The sequence below is a fragment of the Aphelocoma coerulescens genome, chromosome 3, assembly GCF_041296385.1.
Source record: "Aphelocoma coerulescens isolate FSJ_1873_10779 chromosome 3, UR_Acoe_1.0, whole genome shotgun sequence".
NCBI classification, from domain to species: Eukaryota; Metazoa; Chordata; class Aves; order Passeriformes; family Corvidae; genus Aphelocoma; species Aphelocoma coerulescens.
Genome location: NC_091016.1, coordinates 88,257,139 through 88,279,278, shown reverse-complemented (window position 1 = coordinate 88,279,278; position 22,140 = coordinate 88,257,139). Strand labels below are relative to the sequence as shown.

Sequence of the window (22,140 nt, the reverse complement as noted above, 5' to 3'; positions counted from 1 at the left end):
CTGCATTGGCATTTCCAACAAGCTTGTACAAATTTCTCCAGGAGCCAAAAACAGTAGGTTACCAATATTACCAGTAGACTAATGCGGTGCATTCCTACTGGGAAGAAAGAAACTGTAAAACATGGTGATGTCCTGGGTGCATGGGGACTGAAAAAATTTGGTCCCAAGCCTTAGTGTTCAAAAGGAGATGGTGCTTTGTGTAATCACAAAGAAGAAGGGCTTACAGGTCTGTAAGATACTTCAGGCTGGAAAGGACTTCAGGGGATCTCTAGTCCTATGTCCTGCTCCCAGCAGGGCCAAGCTGCTCAGGACTATAACTGGTCAGGTCTTGAAACACTCTTGGGATGCAGGATAAGACCTTTCATGGCACATTAAAAAGTACAAGCATAAACTTGGCTGAGCATTGTTTGTGCTTGGTAATGGGCAACACCTCCACTATTACATCCATTAAATCCAGTTTCCAGAGTAAAGCTGCCTATAGAGAGAGGAAATTAATTTGCTCTAAATAACCCCTTTAGCTTACTAAACAGGAATCATGGCAGCTGCAGTGAAGATTTTATACTTTCCCGTCTTGCCATTCCCTCACAGTTCCAGGTTGCACTCTTTTCCAGTTCAGATCACACTCTCCTTTCTGATGTTTCTATGAAGATCCATAAGATCGAATCCTGTTTTTCTGTGTTAGTAATTCAGCCTGAGGTGGAGCAGTCTAAACAGACCCAATTACACACATGGTTGTCAGTGTTTTCCCATTAACAGACAGTCAATATAAAGACCAGATCAGCTGTAAGGAAAAAAAAGGAATAAATGGATGAACAAAAGTTTTTCTCACCCTCTCCCGCAGTTTCCTCTCCTTCCGCTCTTGCACCGTGGTCAGGTAATTCACAGCCGCGTATTCCAACACCGAGAGGAACACAAACACAAAACTGACCCACAGGTAAATGTCCACTGCTTTGATGTAGGAAACACGAGGCATGGAGGCATTCACCCCAGTGATGATCGTGGACATGGTCAGCACGGTGGTTATCCCTGAAAGGAACCAAGAGAAAGAAATGTTATTGACTGATACAGTCCATAAAGTTTTTTTGTTTTTAGAAAAGCATAAATTATGGTCTACATGATGATCTAAAAGATGTTCAATATGAAATAAATGTGTGTTAAGTATCTGTTCTGCCAGTGCAGAACTGTTCCCCTGCCTACATTTTTGTGCTCATGATGGGTTGAGTTTTGAGGAGTAATGGAGCAGTCAACATTTTGCATTTAACAAATAGCATTTAACTCCCTCCTTAACCTCGAGGGTTTAAACACAATGCTGTTAAAACACATTTTTAACACACCTAATCCTAAGGTCAGGTCTGCTAAGACCAGTGGAGACAAGGACTCCTGTTTCTTAGCTGTACCAATCTGTGTTTCAGCTTCATTTTTAAGACTACAGCACTTTCTGTCCTGAGCTACAGAAAAGTGAGGAAGACTGCTTAGAAGGACTTAAGACAAAGTGCAAGTTATACATTATATTAATCATCAGATAATACCACCATTTGCTTGCACAATATCTTTAACCATCAAAATCAACAGTTCCCTTTCCTGCCAAAACTTTCATGTTCAAAGTTTTCACACAGCCATGGCTTGTTGCAGTTGTTCTCACCCAAAGAGACTCTGGCAGGAACTGCTCGTCGGTCGATCCAGAAGGACACCCAGGACAACATGACCATGAGAGTGGCAGGGAAGTAGGTTTGGAGCAAGAAGAAAAAGATGTGTCGGCGTAAAGTGAAATTTATATAGAGTCGATTGTACCAACCTTTGAGAGAGGAGGAAAGCCAGAATCAGTGAGAACAGCCTGGACAGTAGGCACAGAGACATGATCTTTCTTTTGTTCTTTTATTTTTAAGACTAGTAAAACAAGAAACTGAGCTTTCAAACAGACTCTGAAGACTACATTTCAGTGACATAATCTCTCACAAGCAGTTAATACAGCATTAGGTTTAGCAATAGTAGGAAATCGGAAAAGGTCAATACCTGTGCTACTGTAGAAAGCCAGTCTTGATGTGGTGTGGAATTTTTGTATCAAAAACTGAGATAAAGAAATTTTTTCATCAGTTTTCAGAGATTCATTGCCATTTTTCCAATACAGCATCAGATCTTCATCAGTGTAAGCATCTTAGGAAAAGAAGAAATACAATGTGATGTGACTTTATCTTAGATGTTCAACAAAAGTTAATACATCCAGTCTTTGGCATGAACTAATGGCACAAATAAGTTTGCCAACAGCAAGGGAGTTCAAAAGATCTTCCCATATAATGTATCATGACAACAACAAAAATCCAGGTCATCCGGATTCAAGAAAACAAATCCTCTTTTCGCTCATCATTGAAATGGCAGCTAGAATGGCACTCTTCTGAACATCACAGACCAAAAATAGATAATAGCTCAGGAAATAATCATGGGTAAAACACCTTAATTTAGAGGAAGGAGGAAGCATGGACACTTCAAACTATCTTAGAATGATAAAAGCAAAAAGGACAGGTGAGAAGCAAGAGCCCAGAAATATGTTAAAAGTGTAAAGAAAAACTTACAGAATTTGTGCACTACGTAACACGAACAGGGAATGAGAAGAGGGTTATCAAGATGGTCAGGGACTGGAGCACATGCCTTAAGACAAGAGGCTGGGGGAGCAGGGCTTGTTCAGCTGGGAGAAGAGCAGTCTGTGGTGGGGTCCAGCTGCTGCCCTGCTGATGGTCACGGAGAGGACAGCAGCAGCCTTTTCCCAGATGCTTTGACAAAACGGAGAATGAAAGGACAAGAAGCAAGGGATGCAAGTCTCAGCAAAGGATTGTTCCCAAGCAGGTAAAAGGAAACATTTTCAGGATCAGGGCTGTCAAATATTTGAGCAAGTTGCAGAGAAAAGTTGTGGATACAGCCCCAAGCAACCCATCATAAAGAGCTCCCTGCTCTCAGGAGAGTATTTGGGCTGCTGATCTCAAGGTCAATGAAATGAAATGAAATGAAAATTATCCTCTGATTCTGATTCTGTTTTTTTGCAGAGGAACATTCAGTTAAACAGCTGGAAGGATCTCAAAACAACCAGATACTTGTCTTGCTATACAATGGAGAAAGTCTACAAAACCCCTTACTGTTCACATTACTTTCTCCACAGAACAACACCTTCCCAAAGAAGCTGAGCCCAGATCACAGTGTTTGCAGAATCAGGATTATGATATAGGACATTTTCCTGGCAAATTCCTGTCTTGCAGCATAAGGGCTAGATACACAATACTGCTGAGTCAATAGAAGGACTCCTAGTAACTCTGACGAACTATTTTTTCAGGCTCTAAAACAGACAGTATTTTGAAATGTGTCCAGTGAAATGTTTGTGCAGCCAGCCATGGAGCACATCTAGCTAGAAACACGGATACAACATACAGCTTTCCAGCTCCAGAGAACATGTCTGAGAGTCCAGGGGGAAGCGGCTGAAGTCCATGTTGCACATTGCTGTCACCGTGACCCTAGAAATTGAAAATGAGAAAAGCTGGTTTCTATGAGGAGCAATCAAGCAAGAATGTTATTGCAGATAATTATTCTGCAGCTTTAAAGCCAGCAATCATGCACGATGTAAGCAAAAAATCCACAGGAAAATGCCTAACAATTCTCCAAGTTCAAGCCAGAGGGATTATACACAGAAACTCCAAAGAAAAATATAATCTCAATATCTATCCAGGAATTAAAGTGCTATCTTGGGCATTACTGTTATACTAATGTCAGTACAGATATTTCCACTATGTTTAATATCCAACTATTTGCCTACAAGACTACAATGTAAAGTAACTTCACCATTTACATTTGAAGATTCCCTTATGTGCAGTTTGATTAAGGTTTCCTCATTTTCCCTATTGCTCAGTTTGCTCCATAGTCACCCCCAGCATGACCCAAGCCTGAGGAATATGACCACCCTTATTGCAAGCCACAAAATTCCTGCAGTACATATATGATTAAGGCAAAAGCAGTTTCTTACAGCACTCAATAAACCCTTTTAATCTGAGGGGTGTATTTCCGGGGCAGGGGTTGTAAAATGGGTGCAGCTGGTTTTCAGCAAGTGAGATTTGCTTCTGTTAAGTTTGTATCTTAGCTAAAGAGCTGCAGCAATCACAGCTCTGGTTTTTAAACTAGTCCAGTTGTGCACAACCTTACATAAGAAATTTTCCAGTGGGTCAGTGAACTTTCTCTTGCAGACAGATTTGCAGTGAAGCTCTCGATTTAGGAGGGGTATATCAGCTGTGACTCATCGTTTCAGAGGCCAACTTATGTTGGCTGCGACCATTTTCTGGATTCTTGCAGATGTTGATGAAGAACTTTTCCTCTGTTCCAGGTATTGTGATCCAAATCCTACCCTGACCTATGCACTCATCACCCCTGAAAGGCACATGCTGTTCATTTTGACTATAAACTAGAGCAAAATTTTGCCATATTTGCAAAATTTAAAGAATGCTTTTGGGGATACACTCCAGAAGGTATCTTGCAAAAATGACCTCCCCTAACTGTGTATAGCATTTAAGCATTGTATAACTCAGTCTCATTAAAATGTGTTATTTTATTTCCTCGGCATCACCTGTGGCACAACCTGTGGTCAATAACAGTTTGTTAGTCAGGGACAGCACAGAAACTTGCCTCATCGATATGATATTCCTCAATTAGAGTGCAGTGTCCAGGTGGCTTTGAATGCCCAAGGCACAAAACAGGAATGAAATGTTCCTCAGTCCAGTGTCAATCCCATGAAGACATCTCAAGATATCTGAGGGCATTTCCACCACCACAGGACACTCATGTTTTTTCATCTGGATATTGTTCTGAGTGCTCTAAAGCACCACCAGGCTCAAATGCTATTGAGATTTTCTTTCTCCTTGGATTTTACCTATCAAATGATCAATTTGAGTCTTGTGCAATCAGCTGTGGCTTACTCACAGACTTGTCTCTTTTGGGTAACATTAAAAAGTCACATCACCTCCTCAACATATCACAGAATCAAACTTTATAGACAACCTTTCCTAGTTTTTGAAAATCATTTTACCATAGCTGACGCGAATAAGTTCCAGAAAGATCCTAGAACAGATATCCTTGGCTACAAAACATTCAAAGGTCACTGTACACTTAGAGAATGCTTTCTGTCCTGAGGAAATATCTTTTTGTTTGGGCTCTTGAGCTTTTCTCCTCTGGCACTGTGTTTTTCTCTGCTTCTCTTTTTTCATTCATCTGAAGGAAATTAAATCTGCTGGGATGCTGATGTGAGCAGCCATAAAGGTAGCCTGGTTAGAAGGAGAAACTACTGAGCAAAAAATCTGTCTGCTGAAAAATATGGACAGAGGTCTGCCAAGCCTACCAGCCTGGGAACAAGACAAATCCTTGAGAAGCACAGCCAGCCTCTTTGACATGCAGATAGGGTACCTAGAAACTGGAGACATCCTGAAATAACATCAGTAACTGCCAAAAAAAGTGATTTTAAAGGCAATTGATTGTCAAAAAAGGTAGGAAATGATCTTGAAAATAAAAAAGGGTCTGAGAGAACAGAAAACCTCATTATCTATTGACCATCACAGGTTAAAACCAGAAATTACCAGCATCTACTGCCTGTTCAAAGTGGTGGCATCCTACCCCCTCTTATCTCTCTGGATATAAGGACATAATTTTTATCCAAAATGAAGCCTTCCTCTGAGAACTTCCCATGCTGCACATACTTTTCTGTTCCTTATAAGTTGGAATTCAGTGCATGAACTTTCTACCATCTCTTGGACACCCACCAAGGACACCTGGCTGACTCCACACCCTATGACTCAGAGCATCTCTGAAATGAGATTTTGCTGTCTCACTGGTCCCCTCTGAGCCCACTTTGGAGGCTGTTTCAGTTTTCCCTTCCATCCGTTGGATGATTTGGATCACTTGGTGGTATCTCTATGCACCCACACAAGCAACCTGTCCTAAGTGTACCCGAGGGTATGTTGTGGACGAGTTGCTCCACCAGTGCTAAGTAACCTGTAACAGTGTATAACCTGGTTAGTTATTGGCTGTTGCCACATAATTGATGGATGCTAAATTATTGACTGCTGGTAGTAATTTGCAATAGCATGATATGTATATATAGTCACTTTATTAATCACAGGCATAGTTGCCAGTGGTGATTTTGTGGTAGTTTACTGGCTAGTGGTGATTTTTGTGGTATTTTTGATGATCTGTAATAAGGTAGAGAAGTTTAGAGGATTAAGTCTCCATGTCCTTGTGTATTACAGAATCCTGCAAATCCACAGTCATGGTCTGGGTATACCTGCAGGATGGATAACTGTCCAGGTTATGACAGACATCCCTCAGAATTCTACTGGCCAACAAATCTACTAGAAAACCAGGATGTCTTTAATACTGCCATTTCAGCTTCAATAAACTTAAATGTTTACATCAACAGGAAAGCACCACAACTACAAAAAAAAATTTCTAGACAAACAAGAAGGAAAATAGGATAATTATAGAGGTCACCATCTGGTACATCAGCAGCTTCCAGTTTAATCACACACTGACCCTGGGATGAACACTCCCGCTTGACTAAGCCTTGCACTGACTGCAAAGAGTTGGGGGCATGCTTCCCCCGGGAGGAGGTTATCCTGTTACTGCCCACAGCATGGTTTCTCAGAGTTTCCTGCAAAGCATTTTGCACTGGGCATTGTGGAAACAGAGCACCAGCAGCGGGAGTAGCAGGATTGGCAGTAGCAATCCTGGCGATCACCAAAGTCAAGCCTAGAGCAAAACTGGCAGCAAAGCCCCAGGGGATGCTCAGGGGCAGCAGGGCTGCTCCCTCACCTCATGCTGTAGAGGACGTGCCCATCAGGGAACACTCGCAGCATGATGTTGTCTGTGGTGGTATCATGAATGAAGGATCTCTTGGAATGCACGAAGAAGACATCAGGGACCCAGATCTTCTTCACCAGCCTGCCATCAAAGGTTCTGCTCTTGTTATTGGTGCTGGAAAATGAGAGACGCTCATCCTTCCAGTAGTGCCTTAAGTACAAGGTCATAGTGAAATCCTTCAAAAAAGGGAAGAGAACCAAGAAAAGGAAGAGAGAGGTCTGTCAGTGCTGGACTCTACAACTAGAACACACCAGAAAGAAAACTCACTCCCAGCAGATAGATGAAATCTCTCCACTCTCAACTCCTGATTCTTTCCTAGGCCAATGCTCTCTGTGAATAGATTTTCCTGACAAAATAATTTCAGCCAAAACAAAACATAACCAACTAACAAATTTATTACAGTACCCAGAAATGTTCAGTCCCAAATGGGATATAAATATGCCCCAACAGAAGCAATGCCGTGCAGAAATGATTCTTCAATTCTGGCAAAATTATCTTACAGGACTATGGTAGCAAAAATATGGTCAAGAGGAAAAATTTGAAAGTTAGCTTAATGCTCAGGCTAAACACTAAACAATTTATCCCCAAAAGGACTAAATTGTTGCAAACACCAACCAAGTGAGGGAACTGTGTTTCCTACCATATAAGTGTGTAAATAAAGTTGCCTTTTAGGCTTGTTGATGGGGCAGGAACTTCAGTCACATAAACGGAAACATCTGTTTGTTGATCGCAACCTGGCAGCTCCTGCTTTTAGAGCTGAATCCACTCTCATGCTGAGAGATCAAATACACTTCTTTTCTTTATATTCCCAATTAAGCAAGTGATTATGGGAGCTGCAGCTGCCAAGCCCAAGCAGGCAGCAACACGAGCCAGGGTCTCTCCCTAACCATGTGGCAACCACTTTCTCAAACCACAACTGATCAGTTTGGTGACAGTGACAATCAGTTACCCTGACTCTGCTTCAAAGGGCTGTTTCACAACTGCTTTGCATTACCAGGAAGTTTTTCATTAATTTGTCAAAGAAGGCTTTAGTGCCTGTCCTCACCTTGCAGCCCTGCACAGTACAGAGCTGGCCAGACACCCACCTCTGATCATGGTGGAGACTGGCCTGGGGGACACTTCTGCTCACCCACCTGCAGGTCCCCAGACTGGTCCCAGGCTCCCTCACTGCTCATCCCAGGGATGCTGCCAGCTCCTGTTTTCTACTGGACACCTTCCCATTGCATCTGCAGTCCCAAAGAAACACTTTCAGCAACTACTGCCACTGAACAGAGCTTAGGTTGCAACCTGGCTAGAAGAGTCAGCCTCAGGGGCTGGACATCAAACTCATCAGTTTGACTAGAGCTGGGAAAAAGGAAACCAAGGAAGAGGCACAGTTGCTGTTTTCTTAGGGCAAGTTATGGTAGAAGTCAAAAAAAGGAGTAAAGAAGAGCCTGGCTATCCAGGGTTACCAGTTGCCTGGCCATGACATGAGGGGCATGGGACTCCAGGACAGGAGGACCATTCTCATGGTTTAACCCCAGCCAGCAGTTCAGTACAACACCGACACTTGCTTACTGCTCCCTCCCCCCACCTCCAGCTGATGGGTTGGGGAGTAGACTCAGAAGAAGCTGGATTGAGATAAAAACAGCTTAATAATTGAAATAAAGTAAATATTAATAAGAATAGTAATGAAAAGGAAGATAAAAAGAGAGAGAGGGGCAAAACTCCAGAAAATCAAGTGATGCACAAGACAATTGCTGACAGATGTCCAGCCTGTCCCCCAGCAGTGATCGGCCCCTCCCAGCCAACTCCCCCCAGTTTATACTCTGGGCATGACATTCTATAGTGGGGAATATCCCTTTGGCCAGCTCAGGTCAGCTCTCCTGGCCATGCTCCCTCACAGTTTCTTGTGCCCCTCCTCACTGGCAGAGCACGAGACACTGAAAAGCCCTGACTCAGAGTAAGCACTACTGAGCCACAACCAAAGCACTGCGTTATCAGTATTATTCTCATACTAAATCCAAAACACAGCACTGGACCAGATACTAAGAAGAAAATTAGCTCTGTTCCAGCTGAAACCAGGACAGCCAGGCAGCCTGAAGCTGCAGCTGCAAAATGCCTCTGGGCAGCTCCATCATCAGAGCACAGGGAAACAGGAACCATCAGCCAGGCACCCTCAGCATGGCTTACAGCTGCTGGAGAGGAGGGGGAAGAGACTGTCTGAGGGCACAACATGGGAAGGAGCCCACTGCTTTCCAGGTCACCCCTTTCCCTATCCTACCAGACAGGACCCTTTCATCTTTCACCTTCAGCCCCTTTCTCTCTCCAAACAGCCAACACAGTGGCCTCTGCAATGGCCAGCTCTCCTCTCTCTCCAGTGGCCAACATGGTGCACCAAATGCTGCAAACACAGAGCCAAAGTGGCAGCTAACAACAGCTTCTAAGTATAAAATCCAACTTAAGAAGTCTTTTTCATGGCAAGATTCAAAAGAGGCAGTGTGCTGACCGCTTGTTCCTTTCTGACCAGCACACACACTATTTAAAAGCAAGAAAAGGGGTTTACTTCAGCACTCACAAATAGGAAAGTCCCTTGGAAAACAAGGTTTTACAACCAACTGGGAGAATGATAGTACCTGCCAGAGGCACAGCCAATGAGTCTACACAAGTACCTCGACTTTGGCAGCACATTTCATGTTTGTTCCATGCTCCAGGCAGCCTCAAGAGCATGCCCTGCCACTGCACACAGCACAGCCCATCCACATCAACCAGACAGGCACCAGTTTTAAACCCACACGCTTTAAACAGCCCCTGGCTGCTCTCATTGGCACACAGTCTTGCAGATACAGTGGGTTGCGGCTGGTGATGCTCTTCTTTGGGGCACCAGCTGCCTGCTCAAGCAGTGATAGGTAAGGACTGCCCAGCCAAGAGTACCTGATTTCCAGGGCCACTTCAGAGCAGTTTGAAACAAGCCCTGCCTGCATTGGGAAGACAAAGAGGGCACCTTGCTGCAGGCACAGCCAGCCCTGGTCCCCTGGCCAGGCAGACAGCTTACTGCCCACTCTCCTCCCTGCAAACACACATGCTGGGACAGTCTGTTGGAAAAACATACCAACATAACTCAGACCGACCTGGGACAACATTGTTCTACCCCAAACACATGTCAGCAACTGCTCTAGAAAGTACTTTTCATGAGCTAGGAAAAGGAACTATCAACAGCTAAGGGAGAGAACTGACCTCAAAGACTTCTGACAGGCAAGATTTTTGTTGAATCCTGACAGAAAGCACTGTGAGTTATTTACTTGCAGTAATTAGGCCTCTTTGCTGCTCTGACATTATCTTGATATACTAGAGCCCCAGTTCTCCTCCTGGCAGCCATTTCCTGTACTGACAGCTCCCTCCCACACACCTCACTGCATGCATACCCCCAAACCCTCTCTTTCAATATCCAGGCAGGCAAGCTCCCTGGTTTTAATCACACATCACAGAATAGTTTGGGTTGGAAAGAACGTTTAAAGGTCATCTAAACCAAGCCCTCCAAAATGGGATGAAGATGTAACTGTACCATAGTAAAAACCACTCAACCTAAAGCTCTTCCTTTGTCTTTACGTTTTGTCTAGACCACAAAATGTGCACAAGAACAAGGAGGAAAAGGCACAAAGAGGGAGGAGCCAAGAAGCTTCCTCTTCTCCTCTATGTTCCCCTTTCCACTTCTCTTTCAAGTGTTTTTATTCCATTTCCTACAATTAAAAAAAAAATCACCATAAAACAACCCAAAACCAAACAGTGAAATGTGTGTGAGCACTCATGTTATGTCATGAATGGTTCCCTAAGGAAGAAAACTCCTGCAGCAAGTGCAGCTTATGTGAATTTTACCATATAGTTTCAAACCTTCATATGCAGCTGCTTATGTTTTAGTTGTGACAGATCTTTCATAGCACTGATTATTCTCCCATTCAAGGTCCCTTTTCCCTTCATGCTTTTTATCTTTATCTGGAGATACAGAGGTAAGACTTTGATCACCTGGTTTTATTAAGTCTTTGGCTCTGAATATCAGCCTCTTTGAATTTCAGAGGTGCTGCTAGTACTTTCATCTGACCAATGATTACAAGTCCACAGATTTCAAGTCAGAAGGTCTTTTTATGACTAGAAGTAATTGAGGCTTAGAAGAGGATTACATACCATGTCAACCTCAGAAATGCTGTCCAAGCTTTCAACTTGCACATCCACCCCAACAGGAATTGCAGGGCCTGAAAGAGAATGAGATTTAGATATGTAAATAAATGTTCTCTCACATCATCTGCATTTAATTAGCACTTCTAAGGTGACATGCAAACATTTCTGAGATAATGTTGTACATTTCTGTCAATGGTTCTTCATGAGGGGGCTGGGGAAAGAGTCAATGAATAATAATGTAAGGGCCCTTTCGAAACATTGAATTATCTTCCCCTTGGCATATGCTGCAATGTTGACACTTTGCCAGTTAATCCAGAGCTTGGATGAAACATTTGCATTTGTTTTTAAAAACTAAGCCATCCCACCTTAAATTTTAGGCCTTTTTGAACAAATTTAGCCCCAAGGACAGGGGACTCAGATGAAGAAATGGCAAGCAATGAGCTCTTCCTTGGAGGTTTCTCATTTTTTACCAACAAGACAAGTCACATTAATCTCTCAAGAGCCCATCATCATTTTGATTCATATTACTCACTGATGATATCACTAGTTTTCCACAGTAGTTTTAAAATTAGCAGCCAGAGAGTTCACAAAGAGTAAATAAGCAGAAAACATCCCATAATGAATGCCCACTCCTCTATTACTAGAAGCCCTGTATCAAAACTTCACTGTAGACTGCTGCTCATTAATGGCCAGGATCTGCTCAGATGACTCAAGATCCCTGTAGTGTGTTTTCATGCAGCTTTTCCCAAATTCTGGTGGTAAGCGCCGCCTGAGACGTGCACACCAAGCATGACCCAGCAGGGCAGCTCAGCAGGAACTGCTGAGGAGCAGTGCAGGTGGATTCAGTGCTGCCTGGTGGTCTCAGTGTGTGGCAGTGGGTCTCACAGGACTCACACCAATGACCCTGCCCGGGGTGTGTCTCCAGCCTGGGCACTGTCAGTGAGTGTGACCATGCCAAAGGAAGCAGAAGCTCTGAAGACGTGTCTGGGACTTGACCAGCAGAAATTAATTTTTCAAGGACCATAGTAGCCTCCATGAAGATATGCAAAGACTTTTAGCAGCTAGATTTTGAACCTGCTTAGCAGTCAGATAATATGTAAGGTGCACCACAGTCCCTTTGTGGACTCAGACCCATATTTACAGTGCCACAGACAGCAGGGCCTGCTGCATGCACGTATTTAGCTAGAGTAGCATCTTCCTCAAGACTACATTGAAGCTCTGAATACACCACAAGCCTAACCAGAGAGCAGAAATGTTGCTGAGAGAGCAGCACACTTTTGCAAGCTGCTATCCATCCTGCTCCTGTACCTGCAGCAGCACGTACAAACTCCCACACATCTTCAGGGCTTCTGAACACAGCCTTATGTTTGCCTCTACTGGAGGAGAAAGAAGCACCAACTCAGCCTCAGCAGGGAAAGGCTGATCCCCATGCCCTTGAGACAAGATGTGACCAACCCCACAGCAGGTTTGCCAGGGCTTTGATAAGCCAGCCTCACCTGATTCCAGCAGAGCACACTGTCCCCTTCCCACGTGCCCAGCTCCAGCCTGTTATGCCCACAGTGTCTGTCAGCAGCTGTGCTGGGAACAGGCACCTCGAAGCAAGCCCTGTGGAGCAGGACCAGGTTCCTCACAACCACCAATTCCAGTCTGAGTGACTGTTGCCCCCAGCAGTGAAGCTCTAACAGGGCTAACCCAGCACTCTGAGACGACTCCCAGATGCTTACAGGCACCTACATGACACATTCAGACACACGGCTCTGTGCTACATACTTTAAAAAAATTGCCAGCAAACATTTGCAACTGAAAGAAAGATTTTTTCTATGACATTTCTCTTGCTCAGTAAAACATGCTTTGCTTTGTTGGGCTTTTTTTTTTAAAACAAGATAGCAAAAAGCACTGTATCTGTGGTGACAGGAGACATTTTGATGTGCAGTACAATCAACAGAGAAACAACACAAGCCAGCTGATGGCAGTGTCCTGTTGGTAGCCAATTAGACTTGTTTTGCTCGGATACCTTGTGAAGTCATACATGGTGGTCAAGAAGAGCTTGGGCAATAATTCAAATACTTATCTATTTCCTTAATGCATTCAAGTACCTAATAGCTCTTCAGTGTGGTCATGCCTGTGACACTGATCTCGGGCCTGTGCTACAGCGAGGCTCGATGCTCAGAGAAGTCTCTTCAGAAAGGTTCCACAGCCCAGCACAATCCACTTCAGGGCAGGCCCAAGGCTGCCCTCAGCACTGCCCTGTCTGGCACCAGAGAAAGCCTGTGTGACTAACATTACCATTGCCACATCCAGCTGGGGACATCGCAGCCGTGCCCCCCAGGCAGGGCGCTAATGGAGGAGAATCAAGGTCTCTGCCAGGATGGCCTCACACTGCAATCAGGCTGTGCCAGACGAGGATGGCAGCAGCTGGCCGTGGTACTTCCTACCACATCTCCCTGGTGGGAGCTGAGGAACACATGGTGGGCTGCCCCCCACAGCTCCCAGACTGCAAGAGAGACTCTCTGTGTATGGATCCTTAATTTAGCCTTGATTCAGGAAATCAACACCCACCCATAGTCTATTTACTGCTGCAATTTTTATGCTTCTCTGAACACTAATCACAGATTTAAAAATACCCAAAAAACAAACAACTAAAAACCAAACCCATAAACATAAGAACACTGCCAAGCTGGTATCTGTCCCGCTCTCCTATTCCTTCCCTATCTGCTCTTGAAGATAAAATACTATGTCTATGTTCTTTTCTTTGTTCATGTTCCTGAATCAAGCACTCAATAACTAGAAGTTATCTCATTGCAAGGACAAAGCCTAAGGTTCAGTTTGGGGCTGACACAAAATAAAGGGTGTTCTGTGTTAAGCTGGGTGGTCTGGAAAGCCCTTTAGAGAAGAGGTCTTAGGCTGGATTAGGTGTCCAACTGGTGCAGCTGATCACAAATTTGGGGGGATGATAAAACAGTGATTGTAATAGAGAGAGGGAGAAATTATTTGAACATTGGACTCAAATGTTTAGTACTTAATACAGAAATGTAAATATGAGACTGCAAAACCAATTTATCAGCAGAAATATTAACTCTGTCTTTTTTTGGGCAAACTCCTACTACAATCAGCTGAAGTAATCACTACTTTTTCCTTCTCCCTGCTCCTCTTTCAGCACCTGGGGCTGAGGTAATGAGAGAGCACACAAATAGGATATGTTGAGACACCAAGACCCTTTGGAGGAGGTTTAGACAAGAAGCTGGACCAAGCAGGGAAGGGTGAGTGAAGGGCCAGTGGGGACAGCCTGTGAGGTAGTGACAGGAATCAAATGATCACCAAGTCCTGCTCTCAGCGATGAGCATAACTGATAATGATAATTGTGAATTCACTCGGCCCATCACTCTACAAAACTTCAAGATGTGGTTTTGCAGAAGCACTTGATGCAAGCAACACTGAAAGTGCATACAGCTTCTGAGGCAAAACAGAAGCCCTGTCTAGAAATTACCTCTTTAAACCACAGAAACAAACCCTGTGTTTCCTTGAAGGTCATGTTGGCTACAGCACATACCATTGAATTAAATGGCTGTTGATCACTCAGAGAGAAATATCAGGAGATCTTTGGTCTCCCTAACCCATGGAGTCAATTAGGAACTCCCAGCTTTTTAATCCTGTCCCTCTGGCAACTAAACTGTTGAACCACAGAGGCTCTGGGTGTTTTGCCAAAATCCTCATCAAATGGCACTAGGGATGAGCAAAAAGAAAAAAACCTCTGTATTGAGACGGAGCAGGGTATGATGAGGGTGTGAATGTGAAGGAACAAGAACAGCTGAGATGGCATATGACAAACTGAACTGGTAGACAGAACAATTAACTTAGATTACAGCATTAGATGCAAAATCGCCCTCATCAACCAGCCTTTCTTTGTCATAAGCAATATTTTATCAATATTCACTTTTTCTTCAGAAAGAGGAAATACAGAAGGATCATCCGAGAGAAATATAAGCAACAAAAGACTCAAACACTTTAACACTGGAGAGATCTCAAAACTCAGGCTCCTCTCTAGGATGTTCACTGCTGGACAGGCAGCTAAATGGATCCATGTGAAAGCTGGGGATATGGCTGACAAAAGGAAGCAGTGCTGCTTTGCTCAAAGACTGCAGTCCAGCAGAGTTTTTCAGATCACAGTTTAGAGCCTCTGAAAAATATCAGCCAAATTCATGGAATTATCCAAATTAAGCAAGTGTTTATGGTACAAGGTCTAGAGATAACTTGTGTAGCCTTTAACTGAAACATTTCTTCCAGAAACAGCAAACATGTCAACATCCTTTATCCCCATCTCTGTCCACAGTGATGCACTGTCCACGTCTTGCAGAACACAAATCCTAATTCAATAGGACCGATAAAGTCAGGAAACAAACCCTGGACTCTTAAGGCTTCATAGAAGTCACAGGCTTCTCTTTACAACACAGAAATGAACCCACCAATAAACACAGCACAGCAGCAACTTCCAAGCAAACTCAAGACACTTGCACCGTCATTAGCAAATTTGACAGTTTAAAAATTGGAAATGGAAAATAGGAGATTTTCCTTTTGATGAAGATATTTATATTTGTGTGTTGAGGGAGGATTTAAGTGATCTGAAGCACAAACTGCGGCTGATGGGAGGGAGAGTATTGCTTTCTCTCTTTTATTGGGCAGTATCTGTTAGCCCCACAATTTCTGCATGGGATTTACATGCAACATGATGGAGCACCCTTGCACCTTCTCACCATAAAGGTACTGCCTTCTGAAACTGAATCAGACACATCTTATTTCTGTAGATTCCTACACATCAGTGTTCTAGCCTCAGCTCAAACTTTGATGTTAAAAAGATACTCAGGAACCAGCCTGTCAAGGTGCTTGTGGCTCCAAATCTTCATTCCTTTGCCAAGCTCACAAACTGGTGTGCTGACAATCAGTGGCTCCCTTATTTCCCTTTCCCTTGCAGCAAACTGCTCTGTCTCGAGACCTGCTCTTCAGTGAAAGCCATTACCCATTCAGCCTAGGTGCTGCACACAGAAAAGACGGTGTTCAGAATACCTTTAGAGAAGACCCACCTCACATCTGCATTCAGTGGTTGTACAAGGAGAAGAGATGTACCAAAAAGTCTCCATTTTGGGTGGGTTCTGACATGAAGAAGACTTTGTGTCTTGTTTCATATTGCAGAAACTCCCGTTTGAGTATCAAACTGCCCCAGATAGAATGGGATGTCTGGCCTGTGGCTAACCTCTCTAGGGAACCCAGGAGGTTTCCACAAGTCCTGTGCAGGAATGACTTCAGAGAAAGTCCAACATTAAAGCCTGTTACATCCCAGTGTGTCTCCACACCTAAAAACACCCACCAGTGAGCAGCATGAAAGCTTCAAAGGGTGAGTCAGTTCCCAGTCAGAACTGGGCACAAACATGGTTTCTATTTCTGAGCACTTGAGCAGGCTTTGGAAGATAGGGAAGAACGTGCTACCATGAAGATGCCTGGAGTCAGTTTTCTACTCCAGCTCTGAGAATAAAGCTTTGTGACATCTCTGATTTTTCTCTTTGGCAGTGTTTTCAAAGGCACGTTTGTTTCTCTCTGAGACAGTGTCTCAGTCCACTCGTCTATCTTTGAAGGAAGGAGGCCCTGAGATAAAAGTATCTACATGGGAAACATGTCCTGACATGTCCTTCCTGACAGGTATCTCATGCACACCCAGAGAGACTGCAAACATCCATAAGAGATCCCATGTCTGCAAGAAGCAAAACAGCTTTCAGTGTATCTTCATTTATGTGTGTGTGTGTGTGTATATTTACTTTTTAATGAATGTATATCTGATTGGGACCTCTTAGGTGTGGGCAGCTTCCAAGCAGAGAGCACCAGGACATGCTCATCACCTGCCTCATGCCTGCAGAGCTTCGTCCCTCTGCATCTCACCGACAGCTGTTCATCAGCTGAGAAGCAAGTTCTATTCCAGTTCTTGATACTAACACTCAGTGAACTGCTGGTGCTTTATTCACCCCACTGTTCATCCATCCTGGCAAAAGCACTGCCCAGAAAGGGCAGTGAGGACCAGCTGACGTTAGGCTACTAGGCTATGAGCAAATATAATACAAGTAAAGCATTAGCCTGGTCCTCAATAAAGAAGATACAGCTATTTTAAGTATCAACTAAAGCTGCTTATTCACAGGCTCCCTGTAAAATACGAGATGTCATAAATGAAATGCTTAAAATGGGTGTTTAAGGAAGGCAGGAAAACAAACATTTACATAATCTTTAAATATTAATAATAGTAAATAATACCTGAACATCTGCTAGCTAGAACAAGGTCACTGACATGGAGATAACTCCCTAAGGGTCAAAACCCCTGCAGTCTCTTTCAGCTTAAGGAGGTTCTTTGACCATCAGCAAAGCAAAAGAACTTTGTCATTGCCTCTGTACCCAATTGCCTGTCTCTAATGGGGCTGAGGGCAGGCAAGACAACCATGCTTATTGGGCTGTTAATAACACAACTTACACAACATTTGTTTGCTCACTTGCTCTTTACAAAAATACTTTTTCTTGAAAAACCCTTCACCTTTCTCTAACATTGGGTTTTTTTTTTTCCATTTCACCTTGCATAGCCCGAGCCTTCTCTGCCCAGTGGTCACAGCTGTGTTGGGCTGGCAGCTTGCTGACTGTCATCTGCAGACCAGCAAGAGTCACTGTGGCCACCATAAAGCAGCCCATACTCCCGTCCCCTTTTTAGCTTAAGATGAAGTTGCAGGCTGGCCCACCAAGCTTGGGAACCGTCATCATCACAGCACTGGGTTTCTTTTAGTCTTAAAGCCACTCACAATTTACTTATGGTATTATTTAAATTTTCCAGAACTGAGGTGCCTTTCCCACCTGCAAGGTAACATCACAGGCCCATTGCAATGCCACAGAGCTGGAATCACAATTAGACCAGAGAGGGTCTTAGGGCAGTGGCCCTCACAGTCCCATGTATCCCACAGGCTCCTCTTCTCCACTTCCACAGTACAAAAGCCTTTTTATCCTTCACAGGTCAGACTACATCAGTTTGACTGACACTGCCACAGCAAAATCTGGAAGGACTCATAGTCCATAGCAAATCACTGTGATTGCCTGATGAATAACATTGCAGACAGAAATATGAGGATCACCTCTCACCAGACTTTTGTTTCCTTTCCTTTATGTTTTTTTCATCAGGCTTATCATCTGTCACTAAAACCACACCATGCAGTTCTGCAGCTGAGCAAGAACCTGTAGCACCTGCTATGTTCGTGTGTCTGAGTCAGGCTTGCCAAGGCTGCAGCCTCAACAAAGCTGTTTCCATGCTTTGCTCCTTATCACATGCAGATTCAGTACAACTTCGCTAAGACCACACCTTTGTCCCAAGAATCTCTGCAAGTTAAGGAGGTTTTAAGCAAAATTTTTTTAAAAAATTATGTATTTCCGTTATAAAAAAGGGAACCTTCTCAGCAAAGCCTCTTAGGATATTTCTCAATTTTATAAACATTTTTCCAAATTTTGGCTCTAGAAGAATCTTGATGCCATGATGGGAGGTAGCATGGGAAAACAAGGCATAAGAGAGATTAAAGTGCAGTTCCATTAACACTAGAGGAGTGACTGTGTAATTCAGTGTGTCTGTTTGCTGTGACCTGTGCTCAAATGTGTTCTTCAAGGACTCAGTGACACTGATGAAAATAGTTAAATTCAGATCTGTTTCCAGAAATACAATGCAGTGGTGCCACTGGGCATCAAACCATCAGCACAACAGAACAAAAACCCCACAGCTTCCCCCCAAAACAGGTATGATGCCCTGACATACATCCAGTTAGGGGGAAAAAAGTTAAAAAATCACCATGGCCCCCCAGCTGTCCCCAGCTGAGTCAACGTAAGGAGTCCAAATATTCTCCTAGAGAAGCCCTGTCATCCCACCCATCAGACCAGCAGGTCTTTTGTCCAGAGGACAGATCAGCTGCAGAGGGGACAGATCAGCACTTCCAGTTTTTCCATATCAGGCACTCAGAAGTTAACAGCCAAGCTCCAAAAATTGAGGTTGGCTGGGAAAAAAAAAAAAAAAAGGATCTGAAAACCTAGGAAGCATCCTCTGAGCTTATAGCAGGGGAGGGCATACCTGGGATTTAGGGTGGCTTGTGCACTTCAGTGAATTCACACTTTTATGGCCTATTCATAAAGGAGCCCAGTGCCTCCAGGGCCAGCTCCCAAACCTCATCCCTGAGCCTCAGCTGCACCCAGGGCTCTGTGTGTTCCCACTAGCCCCAGAGAGGTCTGCCTATGCTCCACCCAGAGGGCAATTTAAGGCAAACCCTTCAACCCTACAAGTAGCAGATCGAGGTTATCACTGATTAGCAAAAACTTACCTCCAGTGGTTGGGCTGGACTACAACTTGCTAGTAAATAATATTGTGGGGGCAGGAAACACTGGTGATGACAGGTTTTGAACTCTGGAGTTTGAAAATATATATGTATAAACTGTGAGCAGGGGTCAGCACTGTGCTCTCAGAATGGCACATCTGCACTGAGGGGCAAGAAACATCTTTTCAGCCATGCCAGGAACAGGCAGGTCTGAGAGGCTCTGTTGTATGGACCAGGTGCAAAGGGCACAACACTCGTGTGTCCCACTGGGCAGGGAGAGGTAGCACTTCACCCTAGATGGCCAATTGACAAAGGATACAGCATTAGTCATTCAAGGAAAACTATAGCAAACGCTGTCCTTAGCTCTGGAAGGGCTTGGTGCATGATCTAATCAGAAAAGGGATTGTCATACTGGTATTCCAGCAGTTTTAGTTCAGGTACGCTCTTATCTCTGCAGTAGTGAATCTAGAAAGGTCAGGCAAGCACATTCCTGTAACTGGGTGTGACCGAAGGCAGAAGTGAAGGTGGCAGAGGTCTTCCCTCCCACTCTTTTATTCACTTATGAGCATTTGAGACAAGATTTTTTCTGGACAAAAGTATTCCATTTTCTCCTAGCAATGATGGGCTGTGATTCACCCAATGAGTTCTTTACTCTGCAATTTAATCCCATCAGCCGAAAAGCTCATTGCAACTTCACAACCACAAGTGAATATTAAAACCTGCAGCTTGTTCCTCTTCTCATTAGAGTGAAACACTTACTGGGAGGGTCCATCCTCAGCTCTGGGGAATGCCAGCCAAAGCCAGAGCCAACTGCAGTAACAGGAAGGAATGTAGGAACTGTACAGAGCGCAGAGGGCAATGAGAATGACTATGAGGCCTCTCTGAATTGGCACCAAGTCTTTTTCCTTCACACTGATGCATCTGGACAGAGGTTGGTTTGTTTGTTTTAATTAGATTGTTAATTGGATAATTAGATTATTCTTAATTAGATTAGCATGAAATCAAGAGAACCATTTTATTCTCACCTCCAAAGGCCGGCCTCATGGTGAAATCATGTTCGTCAATTTTGAGAAGCTGCTCTGTCTTTCCTTTCCAGGCTTTGGTCAAGTCCTCATTCTTCTTAGAGATGTGTCTGCAAAAGACAGCAATAGCATTGTTCTGACGTCTCTGTGCCCAAGTGCCACAAGTGCCAGCCCGATTTCGGAGCTACAGGAGCAGCAGCTTTGCAGGCACCGTCCCGGGGACTGTGGGGAGACTGCCAGCACCAAAACACAGACACAGCGCTGCCTTCCCCCAGCATTAGTTCAGACCTTTGTGCCCCACAGGCAGCCCTGCTGCCTCTGTCCCCCGCCAAGGACATGGGGCTCACTCTGCTCCAGACACCACGGCTCCCAGGGAGGCACAGGGCGGAGAGCACAGCATCTCACGGGGGAGCTGGATGCAGCGAATGCCACAGCTCAGAGCAAGCAGCAGTAGAAGCAGCTGGCTGCTCTGTGTTACCTGGCCAGGATTTGGCCAGGTACCAAGGCAACATTGTCATGAGAAAGCTCTTTTCAATGGTGGTCACGCAATGTCATGCACTACTTGGAAGCTGCCCCACGAACTTCACTTCAGTGCTGGCAGTTTGTGTGGACAGAGGGTCTTCTGGCTTTCAGCAGCAACAAAACCACCCATTCCTCCCCACAACAGCAGGAAGAGAAGAGTTTTATCTAAAGAAGCCTTCAGTCCTTCACTTTTCTGAACATTAAGGTAGGAAAAATTCTAACTTTTTATTGGAGATATAATATGATGAGTGGGACAAGGATGACAACATACCCCTGAGAACAGTGCAAGATAGTCACTAAAATCACATAAGGGGATAACTAACCAGCAGACAAACATACTGCATGCACTTCTGGAAGAAAATCCAGATCAGCATCCCTGGCTTTTCTCCAGTGATGCAGAATGGAAGACTTGGACTGTTAAGGCTCCTCAATCCCTTTGCTCTGGACATAAGATCTGACGAAGTTATAAATACTGCTGCAATTAGCTGGTTTCCAGTAACTTACTAAAAATAATTATGATAAATAGAAAAATAGAAAATAGAACTTTATACAAAAAGGTTCAGGTTCCTTTTCCTGTATGGAAGAAATATTACTGAAAATAAAGAACAGAAAATCTTGGAGGAAAAATAGAGAGACTACTTAGGCTTAAAGTATTGGTCAAAAATTCAGAACTTATAAAACAATCACGCCACTCATAGGTGTGGGTATGGAAAGGGGTGTTCTTAGCTTCATTAAAATATAAAGCATGATAAGTATGAGCCAAAGGGAGCATAAATCACAAATTAGATTAAAAGTTTCCCATCAGAGCACTCATTTCAAGAAAGAAATGATGAAATCTAAAGGGTGTGGATAGCTGCTGCTAACATCAATAATCCATTTCCTTATAAAAAGGAGGTGAAAAGGAAGCAAGAGAATTTTAAAATAATTATATCAAATAGATGTTTTGAAGGAATATAACCCCTTGTACCTCAGGGAACATGCTACACAGCAAAAGTTGGATCTCCCTCAGGTTACTTTGGGCTCCTGTTTCACTCGGGATGTCAGGGCTTCTCTCCCCGCTGGCTGTGAGAAAGAGCCAGCCAGAGCAAGTGCCTGGACAAGGCTGCATTAATGGTTACCTAAACGCAGGGGTGTAAAACCAAGCACAGCCATTAATGGGAATGGTTGGAGGCAAAAGTTGAGCTTTT

General features: G+C 43.9%; 1 protein-coding gene across 1 annotated transcript in view; it reads right to left on the bottom strand.

Moving 5' to 3' along the window:
* The window catches only part of LOC138107344 (gamma-aminobutyric acid receptor subunit rho-2-like), a 31,091-nt gene that overhangs the window by 4,593 nt on the left and 4,358 nt on the right, over nucleotides 1-22,140 (bottom strand). Inside the window, exons 2-8 of the mRNA XM_069008599.1 lie at nucleotides 20,435-20,541; nucleotides 11,044-11,111; nucleotides 6,835-7,058; nucleotides 3,418-3,500; nucleotides 2,014-2,154; nucleotides 1,643-1,795; nucleotides 830-1,026 (exon numbers count right to left, since the gene is read on the bottom strand). Of these exons, the coding sequence (XP_068864700.1) occupies nucleotides 830-1,026; nucleotides 1,643-1,795; nucleotides 2,014-2,154; nucleotides 3,418-3,500; nucleotides 6,835-7,058; nucleotides 11,044-11,111; nucleotides 20,435-20,541 (973 nt within the window). The remainder of the gene's footprint in view (nucleotides 1-829; nucleotides 1,027-1,642; nucleotides 1,796-2,013; nucleotides 2,155-3,417; nucleotides 3,501-6,834; nucleotides 7,059-11,043; nucleotides 11,112-20,434; nucleotides 20,542-22,140) is intronic.